The sequence below is a fragment of the Epinephelus moara genome, chromosome 21 (assembly GCF_006386435.1).
Source record: "Epinephelus moara isolate mb chromosome 21, YSFRI_EMoa_1.0, whole genome shotgun sequence".
NCBI lineage: Eukaryota > Metazoa > Chordata > Actinopteri > Perciformes > Serranidae > Epinephelus > Epinephelus moara.
In genome coordinates this window covers 12,582,192-12,602,971 of record NC_065526.1, presented here as the reverse complement: position 1 = coordinate 12,602,971, position 20,780 = coordinate 12,582,192, and the positions used below count along the sequence as shown (strand labels likewise).

Here is a 20,780-nt window from a genome sequence, read left to right as displayed (position 1 = left end):
TCTCCAGGATTTTGCAAGCTTTTTTATTGGGATAGCTGGAGCCTGAAATGCCTGATTTAACAGCTTAAAAACATGTTGTGATATTTTTAGGCATATTTTGCAAAGAAATTGTGTAAACAAACAAAAATTGGAAAGATTTTTAATGCATGATTTATGAAAAATCAAAGGAAACTTGTTACAGTGAGAATCAAACCACACTGTTTTGAGTTTGGGATTTATTTTACACTAGATGCTCGTCGCTGTGGTTCTTTCAGCCATTCTCCAGGTGTCTTTGGCAGTAGAAGAGTGTTGTGTGTTGTAGTGGAACACATCGGTTTACCCCCACTTTTGTGCAGAGCATCAGGAAATACCTTTAGCGGCCATTTTGTTGTCATATGTGAGACATCTGCATCTTGACAACCAGAAACAAGGAAGTCAGTTTGATGATGTTTTGTTGAAGACTTCTGTGATTGGTGAGACTTAAAGGAAACTGAGATGACTGGTCAGGTTTGAAGAAGTTGTGGTTCACAGGGATTGATAAAAATGTGCATTTATTGTACATACACGTATTGCTTGTGTCTGAAATCCCTAAAATATATTCCTTTCTGTTCCTCCTCCACATCTCCTCCTCTGTCTCATCGCTGCCCGGCCTCATCAGGCCATGGTGAGTACTTGCTTGTCTCTCACAGGAATCAAACATAAAGTCCACAGTTTAGTTCAAACATTCAAACATTCAAACATAAACACTTCTCTGTACGCACTCTCGTCCCCAGTCTCTGGTGCAGAACTCTCGTAAGGCTGGAATCACCTCCGCCATGGCTTCCACCACTCTCGGCAATGAAGAGCTGGTGGGTTTCCTCATCTCACTTCTTCTTCTTCTTCTTCTTCTTCTTCTTCTTCTTCTTCTTCACAATTCTATTCAGGATTTTCCGACCTTTCATCACCGCCGGTGTAAAAACTCACATTTCTCTCCTTCATGCCCTTTGCAGAAAAGTCATGTTTATAAAAAGACCCTGCAGGCTCTGATCTACCCCATCTCCTCCACCACTCCACACAACTTTGAGGTGTGGACAGCCACCACCCCGACCTACTGCTATGAATGCGAGGGGCTGCTCTGGGGTATCGCCAGGCAAGGCATGCGCTGCTCCGAGTGCGGCGTCAAATGCCACGATAAGTGCCAGGATCTGCTCAACGCCGACTGTCTGCAGAGTAAGCATGGCAGCATCCGCTCACACACACATTTTTGCACACTTGCACAAAAACACTCTTTTTAACTTATGCATCTATTTTTACTTTGGTACACACACACACACACAGCCGTCCACACAAACCCAAAACCTATTTTAGCTCCTCCTCTGTATCCTTCTGCCCGATTGACATCCCATTATTCTTGTCCTCTATCCACTCTCACATTCTCCTCCCTCTTCCTTTCCAATTTATCTCCTGAGTAATGTGCTGTCATACCCCTGCCTCTCCTCTCTCTCTTCCACCCATAGCCTTTGCATCCATACTGCTTTGTCTAATTCACCTCCACACGGGGGTGACTTATCCAATTCCCATACTGATTTTAGAGTCAATCTACGCTATGCATAATTCATCGCTCTGCTGTCTCCAAAGAGTCTCACAAGATCTTGATGCCAACAACATCTCTTGGTCTTTTACTCTCTATCTACTTTTTTCCTGACCAGATCAGTGGTTAAGTGCATTCAGTTTCTGCACGAATATTGGGAGGTTTGGGGTTTGATCCCCTGCCAAGAAATGTCAAAGACTTTCAAAATTTATTTGATGATATCTTAACTTGGCACTCAGCTTTAAAGAGATGGATTGCAGGGGGAAACAGGAGATAAGCTACTAGTCTGTGCGCCATATTGCCTTGAATATATTTTACACTATAAACCGTTCTTCCTGCATCCTTCATCTCATCAGGAGCTGCAGAGAAGAGCTCCAAGCACGGGGCGGAGGACCGAACCCAGAACATCATCATGGTCCTGAAGGATCGCATGAAGATCAGAGAGAGGAACAAACCAGAAATCTTTGAGCTCATCTTGGAAGTGTTCGCCCTTGACAAAACAACACACGCTGCGCAGATGAAACAAATCAAGCAGAGCGTGCTTGACGGGACCTCCAAATGGTCAGCGAAGATCAGCATCACTGGTGAGTTAAGGGTGTCAAATGTTACATATGCACATACAGGGCCATATTCAAACAATCTGTGGTGCAAGTTCATTGGTGTCCAGTTCCACTTTTGCTACTTAAATGGCGCATAATGTGGACGCAGAATAATGTACAAGGGGGAACAGGGTTTTATTTCGTCCCTTAATTAATCATAAGTGGGTTTGGGGCATAACATGAATTCAATGAATCAGTGTCATCTCCCATTCTCTTTAAAAAACAGGTGTGCCTGCATCTGGCACACTGATATTTACATGCCGGTTTTGATAAATTGGAGAAGCGAGTGGTTTTCTACTGAGTGATGCAGTTAGAGCAGAAATGTCACTGCAGCAAATATTGTGGAACATCACAGCAGCAAAACTAAAAAAAACTGTAATTAGAAACTTGACAGAGAAAACAGAAGTAAAATTTTAGCTTCTGAAATAGTCAACAAAGTTACGTTGTTCCTCGTGTAAATGACCACAGCGTCTCTCTTAATGGTGAGTTAGCCAGCAGCTCTGAGCCTGGGTCTTCAACAGGGTGTCTGCAACCTCCACGGGGTCCTCAGAGTAACCGCACTTGGGCCACCAAATTACTGTTTTATAATTTTATTTTTAACCTTTAATTTTCTTTGGTTTTTGTTTTGTTTTTTCTTACAAAAATTATAATGTCTGTGAAAATACTTATCAATATAAATCCAACATATTATTAGTGGAGATGAATTCGCTAGGAACATTAGTGAGAAGGAGATCTCGGAGATCCGAAACCAACACGAAAGCAGTGGACTCAGGACGAGTTCATAAATAAATTAAATAAATAAAATACAGTACACAACATTAACGATAGCCTAACTATTACCCTTGAATCCTTGTGCAACCATATGAGCTAGCTAACACTAATCACTGTGCAGCACCCGTACAAGTACAAGTACAAGTACAAGTACAAGTACAAGTACGTAAAATAAGTAAACTGTACAAAATCAAAGAGCAATATAAGAATCAAACAGTATAAAAACACAAAGCAATATAATCAGGAAGCATCAAAAAGAAGCAGAATATAATAAAGACACAGACTGAATAGCTGCATTTACATTATTGACCGATGGAAGTATAGATATTGCACAGTTTAACAATACTGATATTACACCCGAGTGACTGTTTGTAAGCAGTAAAAATAAAAACAATTTATTTATAATGACTAATAGAGAGGCTGAGTGGCAGAATTGACCTTATTGCACATATCAAGTGTCGATACAGATATTGCACATGAGATTATCAGCTGTATTATTATTCCAACTGTGCTGTGACATTCCTGTGAGCCACAAAGGATCGTTTGGTAACTTCTTGAGCAAAAGACTCTGACACACTGTCCGCCTCAGAAACTAGTGGCAAAACTGCAGAAGGTGAGGCTAATACACCGAGCCATGCTCCAACTGCCGCTGACGTAGCAGCTACAGACAAATGAGAGGAGACCCAAAAATATTCAGAGAATTATCTCAAGTGTAACTCAGTATATGTAGTAATGGTTAGTTATTTTCTAATAGGATGTGTTAGTCAGACAGCTGTACAGGTCTGTGTTGAATGTCTCTGTGTCTCCTCCTCAGTGGTTTGTGCTCAGGGCCTGCAGGCGAAAGACAAAACAGGCTCCAGTGACCCCTATGTGACTGTTCAAGTTGGGAAGACCAAGAAGAGAACCAAGACCATCTACGGAAACCTGAACCCTGTCTGGGACGAAAACTTTCACTTGTGAGTACAGTGGAGGGTTTCCAATGCTGTTACCAGGCTGTCTGCAGGTCCTTAAAGAGTCTTAAATTCAATGTTACAACAATGAGGCCTTAAAAGTCATTAAATAGTCTTAAATTTGAAATAGAGAAGAAAACATATTTATCTAATTTCATTTATACATCTTCTAATTTATTCTTATGAAAATGAGTGAAGCTTTATTTATGTAAAAGTCCATATTTCCAATGTTACAAACCTTTAAAAACTATAATGCTGTCATTTTATTTCACACTTGCACTTACCTTTTGGCAAAATATAGCCATATATTCCTACATAACACCTCCCTCTGCACAACACCACACAGGCTATACACTACTTACCTGCAATGCGTAGATAAGTAAGATATGATTTGTCCAAAAATCTGTCCTAAATTTGGTTAAAAGGGTCTTAAAAAACATTCAATTTATCTGTCTGATATCTGTGGTCATCCTGGTTATGTCATTTTATGTCACTGTATGGACAGTGTGTTGCCCTGATTTAAGGTTTTATCTCAGAAAATTCATTTAAGACACTTTATTATGTCTTTCGGATCACCAGAGAACCACGCAGTACTTAGAAATTAGTGTATTTTCCCTCGTTTCCTCCACCATCATGATTCGCTCCTCTGCATCACAGCTGTGGACTTCTTTGGTTTGCCAACACTTTCTGTCTCTGCCTCATCCAGTGAATGCCACAACTCCTCCGACCGCATCAAGGTCCGCGTGTGGGACGAGGATGACGACATCAAGTCCCGCGTGAAACAGAGGTTCAAACGTGAGAGCGATGACTTCCTGGGCCAAACCATCATCGAAGTCCGGACTCTGAGCGGGGAGATGGACGTCTGGTACAACCTGGGTGAGTTTTCAAGATAAGAGACAAGACGGTGGAGAATTAGAGACGGATGAGAGGAGCAGGAAGCCGCCACAGAGATAACAGAACAAGAAACAGATAATTGAAGTGCTTGTCTCTTGTAGATTGAACAGATTTCAGCCAACTAAGGAAGCATGTGTATCTTTCTTTCATTCGACAGACAAGAGAACCGATAAGTCCGCCGTGTCGGGGGCCATCCGGATGCACATAAGTGTGGAGATCAAAGGAGAGGAGACGGTCGCTCCGTACCATGTCCAGTACACCTGTCTACATGAGGTCAGTGTGAGCGGACATCTGGTGGAAACCTTCCAAATGTTGTTGTGATTATTTGCACTTGAAATAAAGCATTAATTATGCAGGAGCAACCTTCTGAGTTAATTAGCCCCAGTCAATTTCATTCTGAGTTTCACATTAACACAATCAATCACCTTGTGAATTTTCTGTTTCTGCCTTCACACCCTGGGAAATGTGCGCTCCTTTTCAAAATAATAAAACATGAGGTTTGTCGTAACGGTGTAACAGTTGACTTCATTAGTAACTGTCTGGAATTATTGAGGCATATGTACCAATGTAGGTCAATATGGACCTGCTGGATATGGGACAGTGTCATATATCAGCTCCTCATAAAGTCCTATAGACTATTTCACAGTTTCATATATAATCCTGTTAAACTGCAGGGTTGTAAGAAGGGGATGAGTCACTATCCTAAAATGACTGAAGAACTTTAAACTCATCAAGCTGGATTTAGACACATTTTCACTTTGACAATGTTTCCAGTGTTGTGCTGTAGCTGTCCATTAGTCACTCAGTCTACAACAGAAAACAGCACTTCAAAATAAAAGCTCTGTGCTGGAAATTTGCCGTACATAAAAAATAAAGTGCACTGACATGTTAGCAATGTAAAATTATACTAGAGTAAGAGACCGATCACACAGAAAGCGTTTTAGCAGCAATTGCTTTTAATAAGAGTGAAGCTTTTAGCTCACACTTCTGCGCTCTAGGCACCTGGCATTTTTGTCGGAGCGCTCTGAACTCCTCAAGTTAAAAAATATTCAACTCAGAGTTTAGTTAAGTTTAGTTTATTTGATTTATAAGAGGACAATTACATTATTAATTTACAAGAAATGAAAACATGGTTCCACCAGATTTAGCAAAAAACGCTAATTTCCAAATTTAGTCCTACACAAAGCAAATAGATTGTTGGGCACAGGGAAACAGAGATTTGTGTGTGTACATGATAGGAAAAGTGCCGCATGTCATCTCCTTTTTTGTCATCTTTTTTTCCCATTGTCCAATTGGATGGTTTGAGAGGCGGGCCCTCTGTGGTGGTCACGACAACAAGTTTACAGTTGGTAAACAATGGAGGAGAAACTGGTGGTAGTGGTTGCTGGATACCCAAAGCTATGTGGCCCGACGATACACAGCAGGTTGTCAAACTGCCCCTGAGTCATCCTGAAATATGCCTGGAAACTGCCATCATGGAGGCGAAGCTCCTGGACCAACTGGTGGTACTTCCTGTGATCCACCCTCTTTTTTAGGGTCTCATGTACCCACACAAATCTCTGTTTCCCTGAGACCAACAAACTATTTGCTGACAGCCTCTCACCCTCAACCAGAGCTACAGCAAGAAGATGCTCCGAATGCTGCATACAGCTCCTTGATGTCATCAAGGCTCCTGGCTCACCAAGCATTAATACTTACAGTAGATCTGATCCCTCTTAACCTGATCTGTACAGCCTCGCCTTTTTATCTGGCTGGTTTGATGTAATCATTTTTTTTTACATTTTTTTTTCTTGTCACTTACTTGTCCTTTGTCTTTGTTCAGCATCTGTTCCAGTACACCACCGAGGAGCAGAACGGCGGCGTAGTAAAGATCCCTGATGCCAAAGGGGACGATGCCTGGAAGGTGTATTTCGAGGAGACGGCTCAGGAGATAGTGGACGAGTTCGCCATGAGATACGGAGTGGAGTCCATCTACCAGGCCATGACGTCAGTCCCTCCACCATTACTGTCAATGTTTAAAGTGGAAACAGACAGCTTTTCAATTTTTCCCCCTTAGTGTTTCTGAGTGGTATTATTGTTGGCGCCACTATTGGAAAGACAACCAGATTGCTTTCCATTTTACTCAGAGTGAGGCAGCTACCAACATCACAGGACACGCTGCATTTCGTTTTCCACAGTTACTTTAGTTAAATAAAAAAAGACTTGTCTATTTCAGCTTCAACCATTAAAGTTATATAAGTCGTATGTTATAAGTTTTTGATTTTATTCCACTCACTGTTACATGGTTAGATAAGACAGTTGGATACATATAGTTTATGTTTTCCTTCCAGTACGTGGGTACGAGGAGTAATAAATGCACTAAATGTTCTTTTTGCCACTTCCCACCCCACAGCCACTTCGCCTGCTTGTCATCGAAGTACATGTGCCCAGGAGTGCCAGCTGTGATGAGCACCCTGCTTGCCAACATCAACGCTTACTACGCCCACACCACCCAGTCCTCCAACAATGTTTCTGCCTCGGACAGATTTGCTGCATCAAACTTTGGCGTGAGTCCCTGAGTAATATTTGGTCCTTCCCTCGTATATATGTGACTGTATACTACATGAGGCCTTATATTCAAAGTGAAACATGTTATACAAGAGTCTTAAAAAGTCTTTGAATTCAAATCAGTTTTTCAAAAGTCTTAAAAAATACACGTAGACACGGAAAGACAGGGAAAGTAGGATTTTGTGAATTGTTTTTTTTTCTGATGTTGCATTGTAAAATCTCAAAATAATTGGTAACGCCTGTTTTTCATAGATAATTTGCTGAACGTCTCTTACATTACGCATATTGAGATAGCTGAACCAACAACACACACAAATGCTTAGAGTGGAGGATCCACTTTCTAGCTGTCAGCTGGTGTTTCTCAAAGCTAAGGACTCTTCCTTGGAAGGATCCTACAGAGGCAAGAGTCCTCCTTAGCATTTAGTGAACACACATTGGAACATTCTAACGAGTGTCCCCAGGTGTATGTCATTAACCCTCAGCAGACTGAGGGGGTTTCAGGGTAATGTGACCATTTTGGCACTCTCTGATGTTGTTGTACAATTTGAACAAATGTAAGCAGTGTTTTCAGAGTCACGTGACTTTTAGGGAGAATATATTTCTGGATTATACTTAAAAAAAACAAACAGGTAGGCTCAATGAAACCTTTGTGGCACTTAGCGCTCCATCAGTGCTGTAAATGATTAAAAACTTTTGTTTTATTGAAATCATGGTATCTTAAAAATCTCATTATTTGGCAGTGGACACATTATGATAAAACTCCTGGAGATACTAATCCAAATAAATGACACATCTATCTAAATCCTGCCGAGCTCTGCTGATGCAGGTTTCATTGAAGAGGCCCCGCCCTCACTTCCAGCAAATCATGTGCAAAGTTATTCCCGCTGAGGATTCACACATGCATCCTTGAAAATTCTCTGAATGAGGAACTCAGTCCTCGGTAGAATTTGAGGGATCCTTTATTTGGAACAGTCCTCAGACGGGATTTGATGACGTACCATCTTTAAAATTCAGCCATTTAAGGATCCTTCTTTGACTTTGAGAAACACCCACTGTACCCTGGACGACATGGGGAAGTGCAGATTCATCAAAAATTGGCTATTTAATGAAGATTTTGTGACTGAAACTGATAAAAGATAACACATACAAGCCTCAGTGTATTTTATTCAAAATGTTTTTAGAACTCACAGCAGGAATCCAAGCAGTGAGTCCCATGTGCAGACTGGTGTTTCCCAGTACTGCTCTATCCTCCTCTCCGCCACGAGACACAGAAATCGTGTTTTATGCTACAGTAAACATTCCCCCTTACTTAAGTAATTGATGTCGATTCAAGTTTTTGGTTATTGCAATTTTCATGGTGAGTAAAAAAGTTTTTAAAAGTCTTACATTTAACTTGCCTTAAGCTGTAGGAACCCTGTTTACTACATTACTTTTAATAGTCATTAGAAAAGACTAGCCTGTGGTCCCCTTGGGCTGTAGGTAAAAGTCAGTTAAATGTGGCCCCTCCCACTTCTCCAAACGTCCAATCAGCTGAGCCTTATCAGATCCGGCCTGGGGTTTGTGTAGTTAAATGGTAACAAATAATCTGTCAGCGGTGGTGAGGTTTTCTGAGTGGTTTGTACCGTTTTTGTGTCTTCTCCTGTTTAGAAGGAGAGGTTTGTCAAACTGCTGGATCAGCTGCACAACTCCCTGAGGATCGACCTGTCCATGTACCGGGTACTGACCACTTCTCTTTCAACACTTTGAGTCTAAGTGCCACAATTTGTGTGTGTACATGTACATGAATGTTTATTTATTAGTCTTCCTGGGGTCTTACTCATTGCCTCTGTTTTGGGATGAAAATGATGATGTCTTGATGTCACTGCTAATATTTAATTCCTTTATCTTACTACCTGAAGGAAGAGAACATTTTTAACTTGTACCGTTTATAATCGTCTCTTTTGTGTTTGTGAACATGACCTCAGAATAACTTCCCTGCTAGCAGTCCCGAAAGACTACAAGACCTCAAGTCTACAGTCGATCTCTTGACGAGCATCACATTCTTCAGGATGAAGGTGAGGATGACTGAAAGATAGATCTTTTCTTTTCTTTTCTTTTCTGTTCACATTAGCAGTTAACTCCAAAAACAAACGTGACACAAATTTCCAGTACTTTCTGTAAAGAGGCCTGAGGCATAAACTGAGGATCAGCTGAATATTACCCTATCCAAACTGAAGCCAACATCATGAAACTCTGTTTGGATGTGTCAGGGTGTTAATGTATTTCTGGTGCGATTCGCGCAGCTCAGTGGGTTTACGGATAATTCCCCACTGAGATAACCTGCTGCGACTGCGTGTGTCTGACAGCTCTTTGAAGTGAACTGGTTTCAACCATATGTTTTGTAACATTTGTGTTCAGGTCCAGGAGCTGCAGAGTCCCCCCAGGGCAAGCCAGGTGGTGAAGGACTGCGTGAAAGCTTGTCTCAACTCCACCTACGAGTACATCTTCAACAACTGCCATGACCTCTACAACAGGGAATATCAGACGGACCCTGTGAGTGTGTGTGCGAGTGTGTGTGTGAAGCAAATGATGCCATTACAGTATTCCTGCTCTTCTCGACAGATGCAGCTGTTTCGGTGTTAATCTCTAACCTCTTCCTGTCTGCAGTCGAAGGCAGTCCCTCCAGATGAGCAGGGTCCCAGCATCAAAAACCTGGACTTCTGGTCCAAACTCATCACCCTCATCGTCTCCATCATAGAGGAGGACAAAAACTCCTACACTCCCTGCCTTAATCAGTGAGTCTGTGCTAGTAACATTTGCCTGATTCCTCAAATTTAGCATGCAGAGGCAGTGTTGGACCTTTCAAGGCTAGATTAGGAAAAACTTTTTTGAAGTAGGGTTGTATAAGGTTGTTATACATAATCAGTAGGGCTGCCCCTGACTAAGAATTCTCCTAGTCGACCAATAGTCGTCCATTAGTCGACTAGTCGCCTGCATGTTTACGATATTAATGTAATTATTAAATGATATATTTTGGGCGGGGCAACACAATGGTTTGAGTTGAAGGTGTGAGAAAGAATAGTATCAGTAACATTGTTAACACTGTGCTACATTACAGAGAAATACAAAACCATACTANCTTTCAAATTAAAGTCCCACATGGTCCAGTCATATAGGTTTGGATTTATTTTGACAAGCAGCTCCTAATAGAGTTCCACGTTTGTTTGTTTTTTCTGCGACTAAACAGCCAATGAAATCTTGCCGACTAATGACCTTTCTGGTTGACTAACGTTTGGTTGACCTCTAGGGGGCAGCCCTGATGATCAGTGTATTGCATACAGTTGGTGGTGCTCAGCAAGCCTCCAGTTAGGAGAAGCAGGCAGGAGTACCACCAAGGAAGATGAGCAGTGTACTGATGTGAATGTGGGCGGCAGTGAAATGTGTTTTAGTCACTTAAAAATATCAATATTAGTTTAAATGAGAATATTTTCACTTCTTTATCTTGCCGTCAGACAGCCCTTTCACATGGGGAACCGGTACTGTTATATCCATCTATGCTGTCTTCACCAGACTCCTTTGTCAAAAACAGTAATTCTACCTTGCAGAGCACAGGAGCTGCTGGTCTGCCACTGCCGCTTTGGTTAGTTTGTTGGTGTTATTGTATAAGTTTTGGTTTTGGTGTAAAGGGTAAGTTCAGGTTCACCAAAGTCATATGATAACACAAACAGACTAACTGATCAAGGCATTGGTAGACCAGCAGCTGCGTTGTGCTCTGCAAGGTAAAATTTCTGTTTTTGTCAATGGAGTCTGGCTTTGAGTAGAGCATAGGTGGATATCATGGCTACAGTTCCCTGACAGAAAGGGCTGACTGACTGCAAGGTAAAGCAGTGAAAATATTTTACATGTAGCGCACACTAGCGCAACTGTTACTGATGTTTGGAAGTGGCAAAAATTTGTTTTGCTGCCCCTGTCGACAGCAATACTTTGCTTAGCTTCAGTTTCAGTACTCCTGCCTGCTTCTCCAAACTGGGGGCATGCCGACCGATATACAACCTCATACAACCCCACTTCAAAAAATTCAAAGTATCCTTTTAAAATGAGAAACGATTTATGAGGTAACAGCTGTATAGGTTCGTTGTTTTAAGAAAACAAAACAAAGAGGGGCGTCGGTGGCTTAGTGGATAAAGCAGGCGCCCCATATACAAGGCTGTTGCCGAAGCGGCCCAGGTTCGACTCCGGCCTGTGGCCCTTTGCTGCATGTCACTCCCTCTCTCTCTCCCCCCTTCACGCTTAGCTGTCCTGTCAATTAAAGGCATAAATGCCCAAAAAATATCTTGAAAAAAAAGAAAAGAAAACAAAACAAAGTGAAGAATAGAGATGGGGAGTGTCTGAGCATTAAAATAAACACGCCAAACACTCAAACAAACAGCCTTTGTTTGTTTTGAAGCCACAGGTGTGTCCTGTCAGTCCTGAGATGGAAAGGAAAGCAAATACAGAACTGCAAACTGTACAAAAACAAAAGCATCCAGCTGTTCGACATGTTTCTGTATTAAAATACATGTAGTGTGTGTTTATACTTGTAATGTAAACTGACAGTGAACCTTCAGCCTGAGTGTGTACAGACAAGTCATTCCTGTACAAACAGCCACTTAATGGGAGGGGGTAGTTTGGATCTGGATCCCATGCTACTTTATGAAACCTTCAGTAGCTTTTTGCACTGGTGCATTTTTCTGTCAGTGGCAGCTAAAAATATCCAGAGGAAACACTGATGGAGTTACATAAAAATGAGGCTGGGTTATCTTGTTAAATAATAGAGTTGCATTAAAGCATCTGGAACTGGATTTAAGCCTGAGTACTGCCTCTTGTAGGTTTCCCCAGGAACTGAATGTGGGCAAGATCAGCGCTGAGGTCATGTGGAATATGTTTGCCCAGGACATGAAATACGCCATGGAGGGTAGGTGTTTGTGTGTTGTTTGGAAGGGGCAGGGCTGGAGAGGAGAGGGGAGCCATTAGTTTGTGTCAAGAGGTCTTTTTAATGTGTGAACCATGTCTGGAGAAAGAGCGATGAAGTGGGACTTTCCTCATTCTTTGTTTCTCTTTGATATTCAGAGCACGAGAAGAACCGCCTGTGTAAAAGTGCAGATTATATGAACTTGCACTTCAAGGTGAAATGGCTTTACAACGAGTACTGCAAGGAGCTGCCCACCTTCCAGAAGCACGTACCGGAATATCCAGCGTAAGTGTTTTACAGCACCCACGCTTTTAACTCTGACGTCTACCGCTGTGGCACAGAGACTCATCATTGCTTGTTCCTTGCTCTGCAGCTGGTTTGAACCATTCGTCATCATGTGGTTGGACGAGAACGAAGAAGTGTCCAGAGACTTTCTGCATGGAGCCCTGGAGAGGGACAAAAAAGACGGGGTAACTGATTTCATCTGCAAACTTAATCTATCTATGTTCCCCGCATCCTGAGTTCCCAAGGTCCTATGATACCAGGTTTCTTTGTTCCCAAGATTCTAAGTTCCTAGCGCCCTAACGCCTTTTTCCGCTTACGTATGTGTACAGAGACGAGGCAACCAGAAGTCCATTCATTCCCATGGTAATCTCTGTGATATCCTATGTGCCTAGGAAACTCCTCCCCTCTGTAATAGAAAAAGAACTTGAGTAATGTTACTCTGCTAAAATATGGCTATACATTACATACAGTCAAATTGTCATTATGACTCGTACGTCTTTTTAATTAAATATTTCACAGAATATGCTGGCAAGTCCTGTTTTTGTCCTGATAATGTTCCAAGTGAATATTCTAAATAACTGGATGGCAAAAAACATGAGAAAAAAAATAATTTGCCTCTCCCCCATGGCTACAGGTAGTTTCTATCAGATTTCTATCCATCTGTAAAGAAATGCACTTCCTAGCGTCGGACACTACAAGCATCATCCGTATATTTATGGATCTACAGTCACATACGTAAGTGGAAACAAGGCGCAAGTTCCTCAGGTCTTTTGTTCTTCGGTTCAGTATTGGGCTCAGTACAATTCCTGCCCAACCACACACATTGAGGCGGAGCAAAAATGTTGGGTGCTGCCACAGCTGTGTTCGTCTAGGAAGTCATGCAGACACATTGAGTTTAGATTTAAAGTAGTCATTAGACCAAGCAGTGCTAACAAAACATTAGCAAACTGATAGTCCGCCATTGTTGTTTTTGTTTCTAGTGTATATTCATTACAAAAAGCAACAATTGACATGCACAAACTGAGGAGATGATATTATTGTTTTCCAAACGCTCCATTTTAAATGTTTGCACGGATAAACAGTGACCAGAGTTTTGAAAAATCTGCACCATAGAAGGCCTTTTAATAAATTTACATTTTAGGGACCTAATTCTCCATTTGTGTGTGGACGAGAAGCCACAACGTCAAGGGAAGTATCTGTTTAAAAAAACGCTCAGACCGGCCAGTTCACACCTCTGCAACTTTTCTCTGCAATGTTCTAAAACAGCTTCTTCTCGTTGCAAATCTTTGGTCTGAACTGGGCTTTGGAGTCATGATTATAGTCCCTTAACCTAACCCATGCTCGAATACTGAGCTGGTGAACATCTTTTTCAGGTTTCCATAATGTGCTATATAGAGGTGAGAAACACAGGATCCTGGGAAAACACATATGCAGAACTGGGGAACATCTGACCCTTTGTCACATTTCCATTATGTGCCACATACATTTGGGGAGTAGAACCCTAAGAACATAGGGATGTCCCCCATATTTGTGTTGTCACAAAAGAAACCAAAGTCTGTCACTTGCGTCTCTTCAAGTGCAAAAATATGTAAAACAACACTGGTTTTACTGGTTTTACTGAAGGACATGTGCCAGACTATTTCTTGGGAGGGTGCAGTGACTTCCTGGAGTCTGCTGAAAGGCCCTGTGCTAAGCTAAGCTAATGTAACAGACTGCTAGAGGTAGCACAGACATGACAGTAGGAGTGATCTTTTTATCGAACTCTCTGAACTTAAGGAAATAAGCATGTTTCGCAAAATGTCTAACTATTCATTTAACGAACACTGTCAGCTCTCTACAGCAGAGTGTGCAGGACAAATGTAGAGAAAAGACTTTTGAAAGAAAGAAAAGAAACAGACGGTCATGTGAGATAAAAGTTTGACTAAACTTCAACAATCAAATTCTGCTGAGACGGTAATAAACTACAGTCTGAGAGCTAAAATGCGAGCTCCTACCTGCAGCATTTACCCCTCCAAAAATGTATTCATGCATTTCTCATGCAAATTCAGGCACTTCACACCATCTCTGCTGACTCAGCACACTCCAGGCCGAGAAGAGCGGGTTGAAGGCCTCAAGGCAATCAATAATGACTCAATACCAAAGGCAAATGGAAAAAAACTGCAGATGCTACAGCGCAAGTCGATGTACACACACTTACACACATACCACACTCAGCCTCACTCGCACCTACATATCCATACAGCACGAAGGTCGATACAAAGCAGCTGAAGATTCTCCCGGCTCATATGTCAGGACTCCTTTGGGTCCAATTACTGTCGCCAGAGGCAGCTTCTGCATTCCTGCGTCAGCGAAAAAACAGTAGTCCCCAGGCCTAGTCACATCCCATAACACTATTCACTAATAGCCAGACTGTTAATGAGGGCCCTGCTCCTCGTCATAACCCTCTGATCGCCTCCATCGCTCTCATCCAAGTGCTTTCAGAGGAATCACCTCACAAATCTTTTGATTGCACTCAGCTGAAGAGGGGTCAGTTTTCATTTGTCCGTGATGTGTAACACCCCGTGAACTTCTCCCCAGGGTGGCCCTCGGGGGAATCCAATCCCTCGTTTTCAGTGTTAGCCCTGCTCAGATCATCGTGCTGCAGCATCAGCACCACAAGACAACTTCTTACACCTTTCTTCTCCCTCTGCAGTTCCAGGTCACATCAGAGCACGCTTTGTTCTCCTGCTCGGTGGTGGACGTGTTCTCTCAGCTCAATCAGAGCTTTGAAATCATCCGCAAACTGGAGTGTCCCGACCCTCAGATCGTTGGCAACTATATGAAGAGATTCGCCAAGGTGACTTTCAGCTTCTAATGCTCTCACAGAATCACTTTACCTGAGTAGTCGCTCTTAAAGGGGACCTTTTATGCTTTTCCTTATATTCTGTCATGGAAGTAACGTTACAGTGTCCGAGGTTCATATTAAACCTGGCTAAAAGTTCAGATAATGAGGTAAAAGTAAAGTCTGTGAGCAAAAACCACAGGCTTCAGACCGTTTCGAAAACTATTACTAATGATTTTCAGTGTTTTTTCAGTGGCTATAGAATTAGAATCTATAGCCACTTTTACACTGCCTGTTCAAGGTGGAAATTTTGCACTGTTATTCTGCTTCACCGCTCTTTAAAAGAGCTTCAATCGCAGAATCAGGGGATAAAGTTGTCTTACCTTTAAGCTAGCAGCGGACGTAGTAACAGCACAGAATCAACGTCTGTGTAAGAGACAGCCGGCAGGATAGGACAAAGGGATGAACGCTCGGCTCCAAAAATAGAAAATCAATATTTGGCAACAAATACTGGTATTGTTTCTGGCCACCACAAATAAATGAATGAGTGGGAAGCCCTGCTTTTTACTACTTTGGAGACAAGCTGGCGTTGTGACAGATTTCTTAATATGGTCATCTGCCCCAGGCACACTATTGCAGGTGTTTGTATTAAGCCCTGTTTCCACCGAGCAGTACGGTACAGTTCAGTTTGGTACGCTTTTTCTCTGTTTCCACTGTGAAAAGTTGTGGATGGTACCAATGGAGCCGTTCCGTACCGTCCCCATGTTTGGTCCCCCCTCTGTTGGGGTACCTAGCACACAGATCTGGTACTAAAAGGTGGAGCTGTGAACACTGCAGTCTGTTGATTGGTCAATAGATTCGAAGCTCATGTAACCACTGTTCATACCGTGGAGAGTTTCACATATATTAGCAAACTATAAATATGAAATGAAAGGATGTTTTGCTGCCTCTTGCAGCCGCTGTAGTCGGCAACTTTTAAGGTGGATCGCTAACTTGTAATGTTACTCAATGCATGAGTTGACAACATGAATCCATCTTCAAGTATTTAAAAATATATATTAGTGTGTGTGTTGCTCCTGTGGGCTCTACCAACACTAAACCCCTGAGCTTGCCTGAGAAGGACTAAATGCACAAACCCACTATTTTTAAATATCCCATGGAGAGAGACTCTCACTGCAGCCTGTTCTGTTTAGTTCTGAAAATGTCGGCGTGCAACCTCATTCTGTGGACGATAAACGAGTTGCAGACTGATAAAGGAAGAAATACAGTGAGTGACAATGACCCCGCCCACATTTAAGGGCACTGTTTGTGGTGGAAACACTAGGGTCTAGGTACCATGTCTGAAGGGTTACTGTTGGTTCCAAAGGCACCATACTGAAAGTGTTTGGTGGAAAAAGAGGCTAAAGTGGAGCATTTCAGACAGAGGGTGAATACAGGTGTTCCAGCACAGACAGTATGAGGAAATTAAAGTGTTTTTTGAATATTAAAGCACATAAACATGTTGTAGTAGAAACCCAAAGTACAAGTATGAACTCATGACATTATTCTTTGTTTCTCTCAGACCATCGGCAACGTCCTGCTGTCTTACGCCGACATCATTGCAAAGGACTTTCCCAATCATGTCAAGAAGGAGAAAGTGGTAGGTGTTCAAGATGTTTTAACGTAGAAGACATAACAGTGTGTCAACAGTTTGGCACAACAACGTACCAGATGGAAATTTGTGTCAGCGGAACAAACAGCAGTGACTGATTTAATAGTTTAATTTGAGCTCCATCAGGAGCTCTGGTGTATGTGGTCAGGTTGATTAATTTTAGCACAATAAACTGCTCTTCAGCGTAACAGCCGTGCCCAAGTTGCAGTGTTTCAAAGTGAATTAGGGCTGTGTAATTAGCTGAATGTGGTCTAGGCTCGGGGAAAAGTGGGCTGCTCTCCCAGAGAGACCAGGAGCCCCCAGAGGAGCAGTAATTACTGAAAACTCCTGCTTCTCCTGCCCCGTATCACCAAGAGTGCTTTTCGCCAAAGAAGCAATAAAGAAAGTTAGGAGGACTAACCTTGATTGATTACAATAAAATGCTGGGAGCAGACAGAGGAACGGGAGTGAGAAGTGTGTGTGTAATGATTTTTTCTCCTTCTCCCCTCAGCCATGTATCATCATCAATAACATCCAGCAGCTCAGAGTTCAGCTGGAGAAGATGTTTGAGGCCATGGGAGGCAAAGATGTGAGTTTCCATACATGCCGTTTATTGTTGTGACTGTGCCACTATAACGTTGCTCTTGAAGTCATCACATTGTCTTCTTCCAGCTTAATCTGGAGGCAAGCGACTTCCTCAAGGAGCTGCAGAACAAACTCAACAGCGTTATGGACGACCTCAGCCGTATCTTTGCTGTCAGGTGGGTGTGTCTGTTTGATTTGCCCTGTTGAACTTAGAGATGCTGGAACCAGTTCCTCCAGCTGATTTTAAGCTGTTTACATGTTGTTCTGCAGTTTCCAGCCCCAGATTGAGGACAACGTGAGGCAAATGGGAGACATCCTCGCTCAGGTAAAAGGTCAGACCGTCCCGGCCAACGGCAGCGTGGTTCAAGAGGCTGATAATGTCCTGCAGCCCATCATGGACTTCCTGGACAGCAAGTACGTACAGCTAGATATGGAACGTCAGTACTATTTAAGAATTGACCCAAGTTTGAATTTATTATATTGAATTAATTGACCATGTATGAGTATGAATAATTCAATGTTATTTTTGTATTTATTACCAACAACACTCGTCTTTTTTATTTACGACATACTATACTATGATTACTGTGATTTTTTTCATATTTATTTTTATGACATACTATTCTATGACTTTTTTAATGACATCTGTTTGACGTACTATACCATGACTTTTGTATTTATATATTCATTATATATTCATTACAAACTACACCCTGACTTTTTTTATTCATGACATTCTATACTTTAATTACTATTTTTTTTTTATATTTATTTTTTATGACATACTATTCTATGACTTTTTTAAATTAAATTGTATGATATACTATAATATGACTTTTTAAAATTGAATTTTTATGACATACTTTAATATGACTTTTTAATTTTTTTATGACATACTATAATATGACTTTTTTTTTTTTTTTTAATATATTTTTTGGGGCATTTTAGCCTTTTATAATATGACTTTTTAATTAAATTTTTATGACATACTATAATATGACTTTTTTTAATTAAATTTTTATGACATACTTTAATATGACTTTTTAATTAAATTTTTATGACATACTATAATATGACTTTTTTAATTGAATTTTTATGACATTCTATAATATGACTTTTTTAATTGAATTTTTATGACAAACTATAATATGAATTTTTTAATATTTTTTTTGACATACTATAATATGACTTTTTTAATTGAATTTTTATGACATACTTTAATATGACTTTTTAATTACATTTTTTATGACATTCTATAATATGACTTTTTTAATTGAATTTTTATGACATACTATAATATGACTTTTTTTAATTACATTTTTATGACAAACTATAATATGAATTTTTTTATATTTTTTTTGACATACTATACTATGACTTTTTTAATTGGATTTTTATGACATACATTAATATGACTTTTTTATTAAATTTTTATGACATACTATAATATGACTTTTTAATAAAACCTTTATGACATACTATACGATGACTTTTTTTAATTACATTTTTATTACATATTATAATATGACTTTTTATGACATTTTTATTGCATACCATAATATGACTCTTTTAATAGAATTTACATACTATACTATGACTTTAATACATTTTTATCACTTACAATCCTTGTTATCAAAATTTTATGACATATACCATAGTATATGTCATAAAATTTTGTTATTGCATTTTTATGACATTCTATATATTAAGACTTTTTTAAATAAAATATTTATGACATATTATACTATGACGTTTTTTTTATGAATTGTCAGGACATACTTTGTATCAGTCAGTTGAGAGATTGTGTGTTTGCATGTTACAGCCTGTCGCTGTTTGCTAAGATCTGTGAGAAGACTGTCCTGAAGAGAGTGCTAAAGGAGCTGTGGAAACTGGTGATGAACACAATGGAAAAAACTATTGTGCTTCCAACACTCACTGACCAGACGGTATGTTATATAAAAAAAACAGTCACTTCTGTTTTCTTCATCTTCTTTGCTTTTGAATTTTAGTGCTTTTCATTGCTGCTGTCCATTCTGATTGAACATTAATCCATCTATCCTGCCATTACCCCATTCTCTCTCCCTTCCTTCCTTTCTTAGGTTATTGTAAGTATGCGTGTGTGTGTGTGTGCGTGTGCGTGTGTGTGCGTGTGTGTGTGTGTGTGTGTGTGTGTGTGTGTGTATACAGCCTCTGTCAGCATGAAGAAACACTCTGTATTTTAACAGGAACTTTAACACCACCTTCTGTAGCTTTTGATTTTTACAATTCTTTCTCCCTCTCTGTGGATATCAGTGCATTAAATGGCAGCACGATGCACCAGAGACAACATTATCTGCTCTTGAGTCCCTGCAATACTGACTGACTGTACACCAAAGCACTTAAACCTTCTTTCTCTCCCAAGATGTTTATCATGAATGTTTATTTAAAAGATATACAGATAGGTATAAAATGTGTAGTGTTACTCTCCCCCTCACTCTTCAAACTCTTGTATCTGCAGCTGTCCATCCTCACTAAACCTCCTGAACTCACCTCTCACTCAACTGCAGATCTCCCAAACACCTCCTTTTGTTTCTCCTCTCAGTCCACTCACTTGTCTGTCCGTCTCTCCATGACAGGGCACTCAGATGATCTTCAACGCTGCTAAGGAGTTGGGCCAGCTTTCTAAGCTCAAGGTGATGAAAACAGAAAATTCATCTAAAATACAGGCTGCGATTTAGCAGGAGCTGTGGTATAGACTGACTCCTTTGTTTGATCTGTCCTGCAGGAGCACATGGGGCGAGAGGAGGCCAAAGCTCTGAGTCCTAAACAGTGTGCAGTGATCGAGCTGGCACTGGACACTATTAAGGTAAAGTATGGTGTGTCACACGAACACAACAGCTGGCAGGGAAATCTGTGCCCTCACATCTTACTTTTACAGTCTTTTAGTTTGGTCTGTGTTTGCTGAACGTTTCAGGATTCTGGACGACATACTATGCTTTGACATTTTTTGATGATTTTGAAAAACATACTATACTATGACATTTTTTGATAATTTTAGACGACATACTATACTGTGACATTTTTTTGATGATTTTGGACGACATACTATACTATGACTTTTTTCATGATTTTGGACAACATACTATACTATGACTTTTTTCATGATTTTGGACGACATACTATACTATGACTTTTTTTGATGATTTAGGACGACATACTATACTATGACTTTTTTCATGA

General features: G+C 40.7%; 1 protein-coding gene across 1 annotated transcript in view; it reads left to right on the top strand.

Annotated features, from left to right (window-relative positions):
- Positions 1-20,780, top strand: part of LOC126408817 (protein unc-13 homolog A-like) — a 57,623-nt gene that overhangs the window by 27,957 nt on the left and 8,886 nt on the right. The window contains exons 14-37 of the mRNA XM_050074519.1: positions 638-643; positions 753-827; positions 969-1,188; positions 1,906-2,133; positions 3,734-3,875; positions 4,576-4,745; positions 4,921-5,036; positions 6,586-6,749; positions 7,156-7,309; positions 8,958-9,026; positions 9,275-9,364; positions 9,708-9,842; positions 9,957-10,084; positions 12,158-12,243; positions 12,399-12,525; positions 12,614-12,710; positions 15,218-15,361; positions 16,908-16,985; positions 17,488-17,565; positions 17,649-17,737; positions 17,832-17,975; positions 19,384-19,507; positions 20,177-20,233; positions 20,326-20,406. Of these exons, the coding sequence (XP_049930476.1) occupies positions 638-643; positions 753-827; positions 969-1,188; positions 1,906-2,133; positions 3,734-3,875; positions 4,576-4,745; positions 4,921-5,036; positions 6,586-6,749; positions 7,156-7,309; positions 8,958-9,026; positions 9,275-9,364; positions 9,708-9,842; positions 9,957-10,084; positions 12,158-12,243; positions 12,399-12,525; positions 12,614-12,710; positions 15,218-15,361; positions 16,908-16,985; positions 17,488-17,565; positions 17,649-17,737; positions 17,832-17,975; positions 19,384-19,507; positions 20,177-20,233; positions 20,326-20,406 (2,802 nt within the window). The remainder of the gene's footprint in view (positions 1-637; positions 644-752; positions 828-968; positions 1,189-1,905; positions 2,134-3,733; positions 3,876-4,575; positions 4,746-4,920; positions 5,037-6,585; positions 6,750-7,155; positions 7,310-8,957; positions 9,027-9,274; positions 9,365-9,707; positions 9,843-9,956; positions 10,085-12,157; positions 12,244-12,398; positions 12,526-12,613; positions 12,711-15,217; positions 15,362-16,907; positions 16,986-17,487; positions 17,566-17,648; positions 17,738-17,831; positions 17,976-19,383; positions 19,508-20,176; positions 20,234-20,325; positions 20,407-20,780) is intronic.